The 13,523-nt window shown below is 43.4% G+C and overlaps 1 protein-coding gene across 1 annotated transcript; it reads left to right on the top strand.

Moving 5' to 3' along the window:
- Positions 1-628: 628 nt before the first annotated feature.
- eif2a (eukaryotic translation initiation factor 2A) lies at positions 629-12,700 on the top strand. Its single transcript, XM_056373637.1, has 16 exons — positions 629-717; positions 2,308-2,377; positions 2,458-2,529; positions 2,789-2,907; positions 3,151-3,250; positions 4,674-4,756; positions 5,978-6,051; positions 6,129-6,273; positions 6,369-6,485; positions 6,777-6,933; positions 7,100-7,184; positions 7,477-7,809; positions 8,013-8,126; positions 11,177-11,290; positions 11,413-11,478; positions 12,085-12,700. Exons 1-16 carry the CDS (start codon positions 690-692, stop codon positions 12,145-12,147), a joined length of 1,740 nt encoding a protein of 579 aa, XP_056229612.1. The 5' UTR covers positions 629-689; the 3' UTR covers positions 12,148-12,700.
- The last annotated feature ends 823 nt before the right edge of the window (positions 12,701-13,523 follow it).

Raw genomic sequence — 13,523 nt, 5'->3', positions numbered from 1 at the left:
CGTATTCTTCCACATAAAGTTGCTGCCTGTTAAAATAAGACTTCCTGTCTACTCTTTCAAATTAAATCCACTGTGAGCTCTTTACGTCACCTGATGCTCTTGTTGACACCTTGTTTCTTTTCACTCCTAAATTACTTTGATACTGAATTAGGTAAAATAAACATACGTATTTTTCAATACTTTTGTTGTGTTAAAGGTGAAATGAAAGTCAGTGATGTTTTAGGAAATTGAGGGGCTATAATGTTCTATCACTGGATGACTTTATGGGGTTTATTACAATTGTAAAGCACAATTATATATTCAATATTTGACACTAGTTTAATTCTATCCTTAGTTGTTTTTTTTTTTTACCTTAAAACTCTTAATTTACTTTTACTTAGTAAACGGAAGTTGTTTCGCCCTCAGTTATTTTACGTCAAACAGACGCAGCTTTAAACTTTAAATATTTTTCAAAAACTAGATTTTTTTTAATTTTTTTTTTAATTAAAAACAACATGTGAGATATGTGAATACACGTGATACAGCGGCACCGTTAATATGTAAATATTATTTTAACTTTAAATGTCAAGTTTAAGCGACGTGTCTAAAAGAAATAACTCATTGTATGCTGATGTGGCATTGAGAGATCCGCCTCTTGTTACGCGTACGTGTTTCCGGGACACATTTTTTTCTTCTTCCGGCACACAATCATGGCGCCCCCAGTCCCGCTGTTAGCAGGTGGGTAATTTAAGTTTTCATTTAACTCTGTATTTGTCTGTGTTTTAAATATTTACACCATGTTACCGGACACCTGCGACTACCGGTTGAAAGTGAAACACCCGCCACTCAACCGTCATTTCCCTCGTTCTTTTAGCTAGAATAAAGATAACGCCAAACATATCGTAAAATCGAATCAATTTTAAGTTGATTTATTTTTGGAAAACACATGTATCCTTAAACAAAACTAACCGAACTGAATTGAAGTCATTCGAGTCTTCTGATTTATTCGGCAAAACAAAATCCACAAGTGACAACCCAAGCAGAATTATAATCTTGTAAAACTGGACCATGCCGTCCCAACTGTCGTATTACCGACTATCTTAGGACGATGACGATGAGCTGGATATAAACAGTCAAAAACCATCATAGTAATGGTTGTTTGAAAGATTACATGTATGCCGGAATAAAGAGTCAGGTACGGTCACAGTAAATGTCTTCAGTGTATGTTTATGTGACGGGCTTGTCGGCCGGTAAGCATGGATTTCATAAATCAATAGATTTCTGAAAGAGATTCTGCTTACATCTTTCAAGGTAAAGAGCTCAGCACAACTGTCGGCGACCCTGATAATCTTCTGTTCTTTTAGGTTGAATGAAATTAGTGTAAATTAAGCAAATGCAGTTTTGTTTTTGGCAAATAACGCCTAAAATAAAATTACACACTTCATTCAAACAAGTAGAGTCTCCGGATTATTCATTATAAATAAAAAGTAATAATCCAATATATATTTGTAAATAATATATTTGTTGTTTATTTGACTAAATGAACAGTCACATAAATAAAATCCACAACTTATTCATGTCCCATAGCAGCATCTATTTTACCAGTTTGTTTGCTGAATTGGAAAGTGACACCTATCAGTTCAAATCTGTTTACAGTGTGAGTGTTAAGTGTTTGGCTTTCTAAACATGAAACCCTAACAATGAACATTTCCCATCAGATTTGGTCATCATCTTGTCACCGTGTTCCACAAAAAACAGACACACGGATGTCCTCTGACTTCAACTGATGTCTTTTTATAGCATCAACGTCATTGTCATCATCATCATTGTCCAGACAGATTTGACCTGTTTTCAGTGTGATGTATAGTCTTCATTAGTGTCAATGCAGACAGCTCAGGCTGCTGCTGTTCATCTCATGGTGGAAGAGGAGATGAGCACTAACTCAACCACTCCTTAAACCTGGTTCTGGTTCTACTGTGGACCTGTAAAACTGCATGTTCTTCTGATGTGTTATTTACAGACTGAAAGTAATGGAAACAGCAGTCAGTCAGTTTATTTCCACTTCCATGACTTAAAGTGTAGTTCTGATAATGATCAGATCCCACTTTCAGACTCAAATCAGCACTGGCTGGCTCCTCTGAGCCTCAGAGCTCTTCAGAAACCTCATTGAGTCCTACTGTGTCACTGAGTCATGTTCTTTCACGAACACACACACACACACACACACAAACAAACAAACAAACAATTCTGCTGCAGTACCAGATGTGGATCAGTCTGCAGCTGTTACTGTTGGTCTGTCTGTGTTGAAACCTCTGACTGTGTTTTCAGTGCGTGGATCAGATGGTACGTCTCTGCTCTGTGGTCCTCCACAGTGTGAGCAGCATGCAGCCTTCACCAGGTAAAACACCTGAGATCATCTCCATCACACAGCCTCATTGTGACCACATGTATCCTCATATGAATTGTGTGTGTGTTCAGGGACTCACGGCTCAGCAGGTGTGTCACCTTCAGCAGAGATGGGACACTGTTTGGCTGGTGCAACGGACAAAGGTAAATCTGAACATCATAGAAATCTAACACCTGATTGATTCTCTAGAGTAACCCAGCAGAAAATAAAGAGATGATGATGACATTAATATTATGTAATGTCACAGAACGTAAAAATTACGTTGTTTAAGACTTTTAACAGATTTATTTCTCATTACAGTGGAGCAGAGTCACACCTCATCTTTTAATCATTCACATTAGAAACTAAACTGTCTGTCTCTCTGTCTCTCTGTCTCTCCGTCTCTCTCTGTCTGTCTCTCAGTGTCTCTGTGGTGAGATCTTCAGAGGGCTCCATCTTGTCAACCTTTGACCTCCCTAAGACGGCCCTGCTGGAGTTTTCTCCTCTGAACACTGTGCTGGTCACCTGGCAACCATACAGCAGTAAGACAATGAGACAACCCCAGACAACATGGGACAACTCGAGACAGCTCGAGACAAAGTCAAATTCAGATTAAGCAGACAAGCAGGTTGAGGAGCCAATCAAAGATTACATGGAGCTATATTTGATGAGACTGGAAGTGACATCAGATTAAGCAGAACTGAACGCTGTAAGAGATGAGGATGACTCATCACAATGACATCTCTCTCTCTCTCTCTCTCTCTCTCTCTCTCTCTGTGTTGCAGAGAGTCAGGACAGTTCTCAGGGTGAAGCGAACCTCCAGCTGTGGGAGCTGCAGAGCGGTCAGCTGATCAAAGCTCTGTATCAGAAGAAGGTCGACTCCTGGTCAGTCTGAACACAATGAGGGGTGGGGGGGCTACATGACATCATCAGAAGCAGCTTCAAGTCAGCTTTTATGGCATTTCAATCCTCGGCTTCACCGTTGGTGTTGATGGAGACATCAGTGGTACACTGTGCTCTGCAGGAGGGAGGCTGCTATGTAAAGTCTTCTCAACCTAAAGATCCTTCATACACAACAAAACCGGTCTGTCAAACAGGTCTAACACATCGAAGCCTCATTTACCCTCACAGTGACACTGACAGGGCTCCACAACAAATGTACTCATGAAGAGACACAGTTTAGGTTCTGAAACGCTCCCCTTCTGCAGCAGGTCTCAGGTCTCAGTGGGTCTTTGTCTGCAGCAGGTCTCAGGTCTCAGTGGGTCTTTGTCTGCAGCAGGTCTTGACCGGTGAACTGAGTCACAGGTGTGGTGGTCCTACAGCTCAACAATTAATATAAATATTACTGAAATCACAACATGGGCCAGTGTAACATCCAGATGGATGAGGGGCTGCAGTGTGTTCTCAAAGGTCAAATGTGTCTCATCATAAATGAATGTGTGGTTCTACAGATCATTCTCTCCAGATGTGAGTTTACAGACCAAACAAAATCACATCATTGTCACTTTTATATGTTTTCAGTAAAAATGAAAAGAATGACGATTTACACAAAAATCATTATCATCACAGCCAGTTCTGGTGTGTTTTCATATTGTCACAGACTGGTCTCCGATCAGATTATATTTAAATTCTCTTTCTGCTTTATTTGACCTGACGTCTCTGAGTGAATTACTCAAACGGGAGAAACAATGTCTTGTTTTTACTTCTGCCAGTTGTCACTGGCAAACCACAGTTACAGTGAGCTGATCTGCAGCTGTTGTAGAGTAACCATAGAAACCTTTGAGCTCAGTTTCTGCTCTAAACCAATAGACTGACACAAACAGACCATACACTCATCAATTACAACTCATATCTGTTAAAGACTCCTCACCCATTCCCCGGTGTCTCCATCAAAAACACCTGGTAACCATGGCAACACTTGCACACTCCTTTAAAGTGAGTCTGGCCAAAGTCATGTGTATTGACAGTACTGGTCCTTAAACATGAAGGTGACTCAATTTGGAGGCATTCACAGTCTTTGTGTTGAGACTTTGTCTTTAGATTTACAGACTTTCCTCCTCAGCAGAGTCTCCAGTCCTGTTCTCTCAATATTCTTGAGGTTGGGGGGGTGAGAGCAGTCTGACCATGTTGTATGATGATAGAGGTGAGCCAGACACACCCCCACACCTTGGGCAGTCTGAGCCACAGTCGTACAGTCCTGAAACAGACCCCCCCCCCCCCCCCCAGCAGCAGCACATGTCCTCTCCGTGATGACCACATGTGGTAGGTGATGGTGCTGTGTGGACTGAAGGTGTGTGTCTGTCTGCAGGTGTCCCAGCTGGTCTGATGATGAGAAGATCTCTGTGAGGAGCGTCAACAATGAGCTGCACTTCTATGAGAACAACGACTTCAGTAAGAAACCATATCTGACTGAACACATGTCAACACACGTCAACACACATCAACACACTTTAATACACATCACATCACATGTCAACACGCATCAACACACGTCAATACAGGTCAACACAAATCAACACACATCAAGACGCGTCGGCACATGTCAACACACACATCGCATATCATCACACATCAACAGGTCACATGTCAACACACAGAAACACACATCAAGACATGTCAGCACACAACATACATCGACACACGTCAACACACAACACACAGAAACACACGTTAAGACATGTCAGCAAACATCAACATACATCAACACACGTCGACACACAACACACAGAAACAAACGTTAAGACATGTCAGCAAACATCAACATACATCAACACACGTCAACACACACATCACATATCATCACACATCAACATGTCACATGTCAACACACAGAAACACACATCAAGACATGTCAGCACACAACATACATCAACACACGTCGACACACACATAACATATCATTATACGTCAACACATGTCATATGTCAACACACATCAGCATACATCAACACACATCAAGACCACACGATTACAAGACTTGGAGGAAGTGCTGGGCTGTTTTGTCATTTCCACCATCCTGGATGTGTGAGGCTGACACCAGCATTGATATTCGAGAGTTTGACTGTGTGTTGTTGATGAGCTGACAGATGAACTAATTGTGGGAGATCTGGGAGACTTTTCAAATCAGTGAAGTGTCTCTCTGTCTCCTGTTACTGGTGACATCATTTTGATGAGTCAGAGGAAGTGAAACCTGAGGTCCAGCTTCACTGATGGTGGAATGGTGAGTGTCTCTCATCAGGGTAAGCCTGTCGGTTTTGTTCTTATTACTCTGTTCAGACCTGAAACACTAAAACTAGTGGATTTCAGGCTCCACCCACGACTCAGACGCATTGACGCTTAGAGACCTCTTGATGGCGCTGTGATAACCAAGTTTATTTTTTTTCAAAGTTCTGTCATCAGTTTACTCTCTCAGCTCTGTTTTCTGTGGATCTGGTCTTCTGCCTGGACCCTGATTGTTGCTGCTGTGTTTATAGTTGATTTGTAGCAGGTCTACGGAGAGTCCAGGTGGGCGGGGTTTAGTACAGACCTGAAGCAGCAGTCAGGATGTAGCAGACCACAGTTATCTCTGAGTTCAGACCATCTCAGTGTAAAACCAGAACCTGTGTGTTTCAGACTCCATCGCCAACAAGCTTCACATGCAGAAAGTCTCAGACTTTGCGTTGTCACCTGGAGGTCAGCCCAGCAAGGTGAGGACTCCAAGTCCCTTAACATCACACCCTGTGTGACCTGGATCCATCCCCTCATGTCTGTTTGTCCTCTCCAGGTAGCAGTCTACGTCCCAGGCAGTAAAGGAGCTCCTTCATTTGTGCGTCTGTACCAGTACCCGGTGCTGGGGGGACCAACTGCAGCGCTCGCCAACAAGAGCTTCTTCAAGGCTGACAGAGTCACCATGCAGTGGAACAAGAAAGGTTGAAGGAGTTCAGAGAGACTCAGTCTGATTTCGTGCTCAGGGTCCAGTAAGTCCAGACTTTGATGAGGTCCTGTTCCCTCTGTTCTGTCTCAGCCTCGGCGGTTCTGGTGACGGCGAGTACTGAGGTGGACAAGACTGGAGCTTCATATTATGGAGAGCAGACGCTGCATTACCTGGCTGTTAATGGAGAGACTGCTGTGGTTCAGCTGCGTGAGTACTGCACTGGGCATACCACTTCCTTTCCTGCTGCTCCCGTACTTTTTGTTCTGTTGTTCTGAACTCAGCAGCTGAGAACCAATGTTTTGTCCAGTTCAGCAGTAGAAGAAGAAAACCTCAAGAAGATCAGAAAAACCTGATGAGTAACCCTTAAATGAGAAAATACACAGGACCAGAGGGAAATGGAGCCCCAGCCAGTCCAGAAACCATAAGAACAGGTGTTTGTATGAACTCATGAGAAAACCTCTCACTGCTGACAAACTCTGTTCTTTTTGTGTCTTTCAGCAAAGAACGGTCCAATCTACGATGTGGCCTGGAGTCCAAACTCTGCAGAGTTCTGTGTGGTCTACGGCTTCATGCCAGCAAAAGCCACCATCTTCAACATTAAATGTGACCCGGTGTTCGACTTCGGAACCGGACCGAGAAATGCCGCCTACTACAGGTGAGACCTGATACCTCAGTTATGTTACCTGTTGAAGTCACGTCCATTAGATGAAGTCAGGTTCAGCTTTCGGCAGATTCTTTGAGCTTCTTCACAGATCGTTAGTAGCTCAGACCATCCTGTTAGATAATGACCAGTCTGACTGTATCATTCTGCCTGTCTCCAGTCCTCAGGGCCACATACTGGTCCTGGCTGGCTTCGGGAACCTGCGGGGTCAGATGGAGGTCTGGGACGTGAAGAAATACAAACAGGTGAGGAGGAAGAGGAGCAGCAGTGAGTGCACATTTGAATGGTCCAGTGTTCACCTGTAAACATCAGGAGCTACAGCAGTTTGTGGAAATGTTTCAGACTCTGAAGTCATGACACTTTCAAAATAAAGGTGTGTTGTGGTTCATGTACCTGCATGTCAGTGATCTCCTGCTGGTCTGCACATGGACTCCCCACAGGGACATCACTGTCTGCATCATGAGGGTTAGTCTGTGGCCCTTAGACCAGCTGACTCCTCAGACCTGAAGCCAGTCTAACCCCTCCCTGTCGTCTCAGGTGTCCAAACCTCAGGCTCCAGATGCCACACATTTCTGCTGGTCTCCTGACGGTGAGCACGTCATCACGGCAACCTGTTCTCCCCGGCTGCGGGTCAGTAATGGTTATAAGATCTGGCACTACACTGGCTCGGTTCTGCACAAATGGGAAGTGGCGGCCGGTGCGGAGCTGTGGGAGGTTCGCTGGCAGCCGTTCCCTGACGGCAGCTTCCCCGAGCGCGCCATCAAGTACCAGGCAGCACCCAGCGAGCTGGGGAGCACGCAGGCCCCACCCACACAGGCATACCGCCCACCTGCACTGAGACACCTGCCGGCCACGCCCAGCGCCAAACTGGTGAGGAAAGAACTCTGAACTGGTTCACAGCGTTTATTTTGTTAACTTTATATCACAGATTAGATAAATAAACAAGTTAACAAGCTGAGAAGTTACTTCATGTGTCTCATGTAAGAACCACACCTACCAATGATCTGAGAGAAGTCATGTACCTGTCTCTCTCTGACCTGTACCTGTCTCTCTGACATGTACCTGTCTGTCAGCATGAGGAGGAGCCCCCTCAGAACATGCGTCCAGGTGTTTCGGGGGAGAAGAGTCTTTCTAAAGCAGCTCTGAAGAATCAGAGGAAACGAGAAGCTAAGAAGGCAGCTAAACAGGTGAACTGATGCACCCACCCGTTCACTCACCTGTTCACTCACCTGTTCACTCACCTGTTCACTCAACTGTTCATTGGTTCATTGGTTTAATCATCCATCCTCTCTCTGTAGGTCTCATTAATGTGATTAATTAAGGATCATTATTATCACAGCTGACATAGTGAAAGCATGCAGCTCCTTTCTCATCATTTTACTTTGAAAAGGCAAACTTTCACATCATTCTGAAAAGGGCTGGGTATTGCCACTGATTTCCTGAATCGATTTGATTCTGATTCACAAGGTCCTGCTTCGATTTGGTCTCGATTCAGTCAGGGATATTTCAGTCAAGTAGCGTTAACGCCATATTTTGGAATTTACTCTCGTTGAAATGGGGCACCAGTCCTCTGGGAGGACAACAATGAATTACGTCATTGATACATTTATCAATCTTATATTGGAAGCCATGACTTCTGGATTCAATGGATCTCCAGTCTCTACGTCAAAAGAATACAACAGGACAACAACTGGGTGCAAATAAAGGAGTTTATTAACTAAAGTACTATCTACAGAGTAAATGCAACTTGTAATAATCATAAATATGAAGATAATAATGAAATGAGCAGTGTGATGAGTTGGCAATGGTGGGAGAGAATATGTTATGGCTATACACTCTGGCTATACAGCTAATGATGCTACATCTACGAATTAGGTTTGATGATTAAATATTGCTATATTTCGACATCAACCCAGTCATGAGCAGAGTGTTGAGACCGGCCTACTGTGAGTTGCGCTGTAGCTGGAGACCCTCGGCTGGAACCCAGGCGGCTGTGGTTGCCGTGGTAACCCTGGAGACGCGGGAGCTAGGTGGATTCTCCTGGAGGCCGTGTCCCGTTATCACGATGACGGATTCTGCCGGTGTCTCAGCGGTTCAGCTCTGGTGGAGTTTGCCAGGAGACTTTCTGTCTCGGGAACTCTTGATTTCTGCTCGGCTTCTCTGCAGGAGGTCGTGCAGATGTTATCTGCTGGCGTCTCTTGTGGGTTGATGCGAAATAAACTCTAATGCTCTTCACTTTGGCTGGATAACTTTAGAGGAGACTGGCGTTGACCAGATGACTCTAAAGTTGTCAAAATCTTAAAAAAAGAAAACTTGATGATGATTAAAAGTTACAAAATTACTCTGAGGCACTTCTGTTGCTTTGGTTCAGTTGGTCTTGACTTGGCTTATAAAAATAAAAGATCGCGCATGTAGACAAAAATCATGTTACTTGGAGCTTGTGGCAAAGAAAAATAAAAGACGCGAAAAGTGCAAAAATGACTAAGAGCCATGAGTTTGTGGCGAGCAGCTTAGAGCTAAGAGTTTCCATGGCTACAGAGCCGAGCTTTGAGCCGGGACTCTTTGGCAAAGATCTCAGCTTCTAGTTTCTGCATCGTTTTCTAGCTTCAGCTTTTCAGCCTCTAGGTTTTAGCTTCGTTTCTCGCATCTTCTTCCTTCTTAGCATCTCGCTGAGTTTCTAACTTTTCTGACTTCTCACCTTCCTGGCTTTTTTTCTTTTTTTGTGAATTGTTCACGACTGTTATATCCCCTGGGGGCTGACGCATGTTTCAGGGGCGTGTGAAGGATGCTGACAGTATGGTCACATGAAGGACCTTGTCTTAAAATCTATGTTACATTTCAAACATTCTATGTGATAGAAGTTTGGGATTAAACTATTGCATAGGAACATCTCATGAGTTACAGAACAGCTAGATATTTAATTGTACATTCTTCCTCAGATCTGTGTCTGTGAAGAGAGTTCTGCTGGTCACTACCCAGGACTGGAATGTGGGTTGTAGTTTATGACTCTTATCTAGAGAGGGACAGAGGAAGGAAGGGGGGTTGTGTGTGTGTGTGTGTGTGTGTGTGTGTGTGTGTGTGTGTGTGTGTGTGTGTGTGTGTGTGTGTGTGTGTGTGTGTGTGTGTGTGTGTGTGTGTGTGTGTGTGTGTGTGTGTCTGTTCATGTATGGCACAGACAGGCCAGGATTCACACCTTGGTGTTAATCAGTCCTTTTGTTGTTACTTGTCCTATACAAGAAACAATCAAATATCATCAGACAGTCTTATTGTTACAAACTGGAGATTTTGCCTATATTCTCCAGTTGGAAAAAATCTGGAGCTGACCCTTTGACCTTTGGTCTGGTTCTGTGTCTCTCTGACATGCTAAAAGCATGGTTTGTTTGTGAAAGGGTCCTTTGTCTCTGTCTCCTATCAATTTGATATTTTGATGGTGGGAAGAGTCACAAAGTGTCAACTGTGGGAACTTCCTTAATGGCTTGTGACTGATGTCAGGCCAGGTATGTACACTACAGTTACAACATGAGTTTTTTTGGATATGAATGAGATTCTCAGAGAACTAAGGCTGTTCCTCTAACCAGCTGCATTATTAAAAACAATGTTGACATTATGGATGGACACAAAGCAGTTACATGAATGCACTATGTATTTACACCTTAAATGTCAATATGACAACTTTGACCATTTGATTTGTTTTTATTAGCTCTCTACATAATAAACTCTTAAGTGATGGGATGTTCAAGCGCAGTAGATACATTTCAACCAGATTCCGCAAATTGCAGATATTTTATTTCATCACTTGGAGAGAAAAAGTGGCAGAGTGTTGTTCCAGTTGCTCCAGCAGTTCTACACCTTCTCCCATGACCAGATCTCTTTGTGACAGCTTCACACTCCCACAGGAGAGTGTAAAAGACGTATATTAAAAGATCGAGTCAATATCGGATTATTCAAAGGAAGATAGATTTTAATCAGAAAATCTATTTTATTTCAACCCAGACCTAATTCTGACTCAGTCAACTGTTTTGTTTCCCTCTTCATCCTCTTGCTTCCTGAGAGCACGGTCCTGTGTTCATCAGATATATTCACGTGTTCATCAGATATATTCACGTGTTCATCAGATATATTCACGTGTTCATCAGATATATTCACGTGTTCATCAGTTATATTCATGTGTTCATCAGATATATTCATGAAATGTTCTGTACACGGCCTGGTCTCTGACTTTTTTTTGGTTCTGCAGGAATCAAAGTCTGAACATGAGCCTCCGTCTGACCCCGCCCCCGTCACCAACAGCCAATCAGAACCAACCAGCGGTGACCCGGAGATGGACAAGAAGATAAAGAATTTAAAGAAGGTGAAGAGAGAGGTCACATGAACTGTAGTAGAGAGGGGATTGGCTATTAGTGAGGTTTTATTCGACTGTGCTGAGGTCACAGGGTGACGGGGTCATGTCTGTCATGTGTTTGTGTGTTTCAGAAACTTAAAGCCATTGAGGAGCTGAAGGAGCAGCAAGCATCTGGAAAAGTCCTGCAGAAGAACCAGGTGAGGCAGTTTCTCTGATCTCTGTCTTCTCAGACAGAGACAGTTTATCACAGTGTGTGTGTAGAAGCTGAATATGTTTCAGCTCCTTTACATTTACCTGCCAGCTGCTGTGACAATAATCACATTCTGATTATTAATGCTCGATATAATCATTAAATCAATGATGTATCTCAGCTTCAACTTTGCATCAGTCATATAATGAACATAATTCTGAATGAGCCAGAATCAGAACCTAACTTTTGGTACTTTACATTTATTTTGATGCTGATACTTTTATAAGTTAAATTAAAAATGCAGTACTTTTACTTCACAAAGTATTTCTACTCTGTGGTTGTAGTACTTAAACACCAGTAAACACCAGAGTACCTATTATTTGTACTGTTTATAGTTGATGTTAAGATGATTTAACTTGATATAAGTTTGTGTGTGAGGTGGTGTTGATGTTGTAGCTGAGGTGAGCACAACAGAATGATGAATCCACACTAATTTATTTCACTACATTACTGGTCACTGATCAATAGGAAATAAAAAGTGATCAGGTCAGACTGCTGCTTTTTTGTGTGAACCTGGACTGACCTGGTCTGACCCGGACTGTGTTTTCTGCAGCTGGAGAAGATCCAGAAGGAGGACCAGCTGCTAAAGGAGCTGGAGGAGCTGCAGATCGGATAGTAGGGGGTGCTGCTGGAGCTACAGTCTACAACTCCAAATCCTACAATCCATCACTCATGCACAAACACAGAGGAGGGGTCAGTGCGTGTGTTTCACTGAAGCTGCATCTGTTGCTTTAGTGCTGAAATGTTTTCTGTTTCCTTCACCTGACACCCGAGGACAGGTGAGGAGGGGGCATGGAGTTCTGATACATTTCTATTTGGATCTGCCTGTGATCAATTCATTCCTCTGCCTCTGGAGCTTCTGCAGAGGAACCTCGGAAATGTAGTTGAACAGTTTGTCACCAAATAACTGCTGTGTGTGTGTGTGTGTGTGTGTGTGTGTGTGTGTGTGTGTGTGTGTGTGTGTGTGTGTGTGTGTGTGTGTGTGTGTGTGTGTGTGTGTGTGTGTGTGTGTGTGTGTGTGTGTGTGTGTGTGTGTGTGTGTGTGTGAGATAGAGAGAGAGACATTAACTATAAAGCAGGCCACTGAACCCTGTTGCTGTGCAACATCTGTACAGATGCTGAAGCCTTTGACAGTGGTCCTTTCAGAATAAAAGCCTCCCCTCCACTCAGCTGGTCACAGTTGTGTCACTTCAATGATTTCCACATGAAGCCTGTGACACTGATCAGTGTCCACACTGACAGAGTCTGAGAAAGACAATACTCATTCCTGAGAGAAAACTTGATGATTCAATAACACCTGAGACAGTACCGCCTTCTGTCTTATGATCAATAACCATCTGTCTCTGTTCTTCCCTCTTTCATCTCCAGTACATCAATGTCTTATCAACACACTTACCTGTGGCTAAACTGATTCAATCTGGGGGTCCTTCCTGGCCCCCAAGTAAATTGACCCTAGGTGTTACACTATAGGGCTTCTAGAGGAAACTATCTTTTGTTTCTAAACCCTTTTGACCCCCTTGTTATCTTGTCCGACCACATATCTGTAACCCCAGGTCAACTGCATGTAAATACAGACCATCCCCCTCTTCCTCAACTGTATTACTGTCCTCCTGCCCTGTACTCTGGGTCAGTCTATTCCCTCAGTCCTGCTCCGTGTCAGTAGGGTCACCGTATTCTGGAATACCAATAAACTCACACCACTACAGCAAACTCCAAACTAACGACTTGAATAAATTTTCTTCTACAAGTCTTAGGTCAAACACCTGGACCACATGACAATAGTTAAACCTCTACAGTTAATAACAGAACACAGACGGGGACAGCTGCTGATAAAATCTGTATTTGATCATGAGCGTCCTGCTGTGTTCTCATAGATTTAAACTGACAGGTCACAGAGAACATCAGAGAGGTCAAAGGTCGTCACAGCTGCGACCCTCACTGAGCAGCTACAGCAGCGTTTTGTCTGTTTTCTGTGAATATCCAGACACACAC

This window comes from Seriola aureovittata, chromosome 4, assembly GCF_021018895.1.
Source record: "Seriola aureovittata isolate HTS-2021-v1 ecotype China chromosome 4, ASM2101889v1, whole genome shotgun sequence".
NCBI lineage: Eukaryota > Metazoa > Chordata > Actinopteri > Carangiformes > Carangidae > Seriola > Seriola aureovittata.
Note: the sequence above shows the minus strand (reverse complement) of the source record. Positions and strands in the feature narration are given on the sequence as shown.

Bases quoted from the DNA above. Each gene is read 5' to 3' on its own strand.
- eif2a (XM_056373637.1), top strand. From the start codon at position 690: ATGGCGCCCCCAGTCCCGCTGTTAGCAG. The intron at 718-2,307 runs GTGGGTAATTTA...CTGTGTTTTCAG, and splicing joins CCCAGTCCCGCTGTTAGCAG to TGCGTGGATCAGATGGTACG. The intron at 11,479-12,084 runs GTGAGGCAGTTT...TGTTTTCTGCAG, and splicing joins AAGTCCTGCAGAAGAACCAG to CTGGAGAAGATCCAGAAGGA.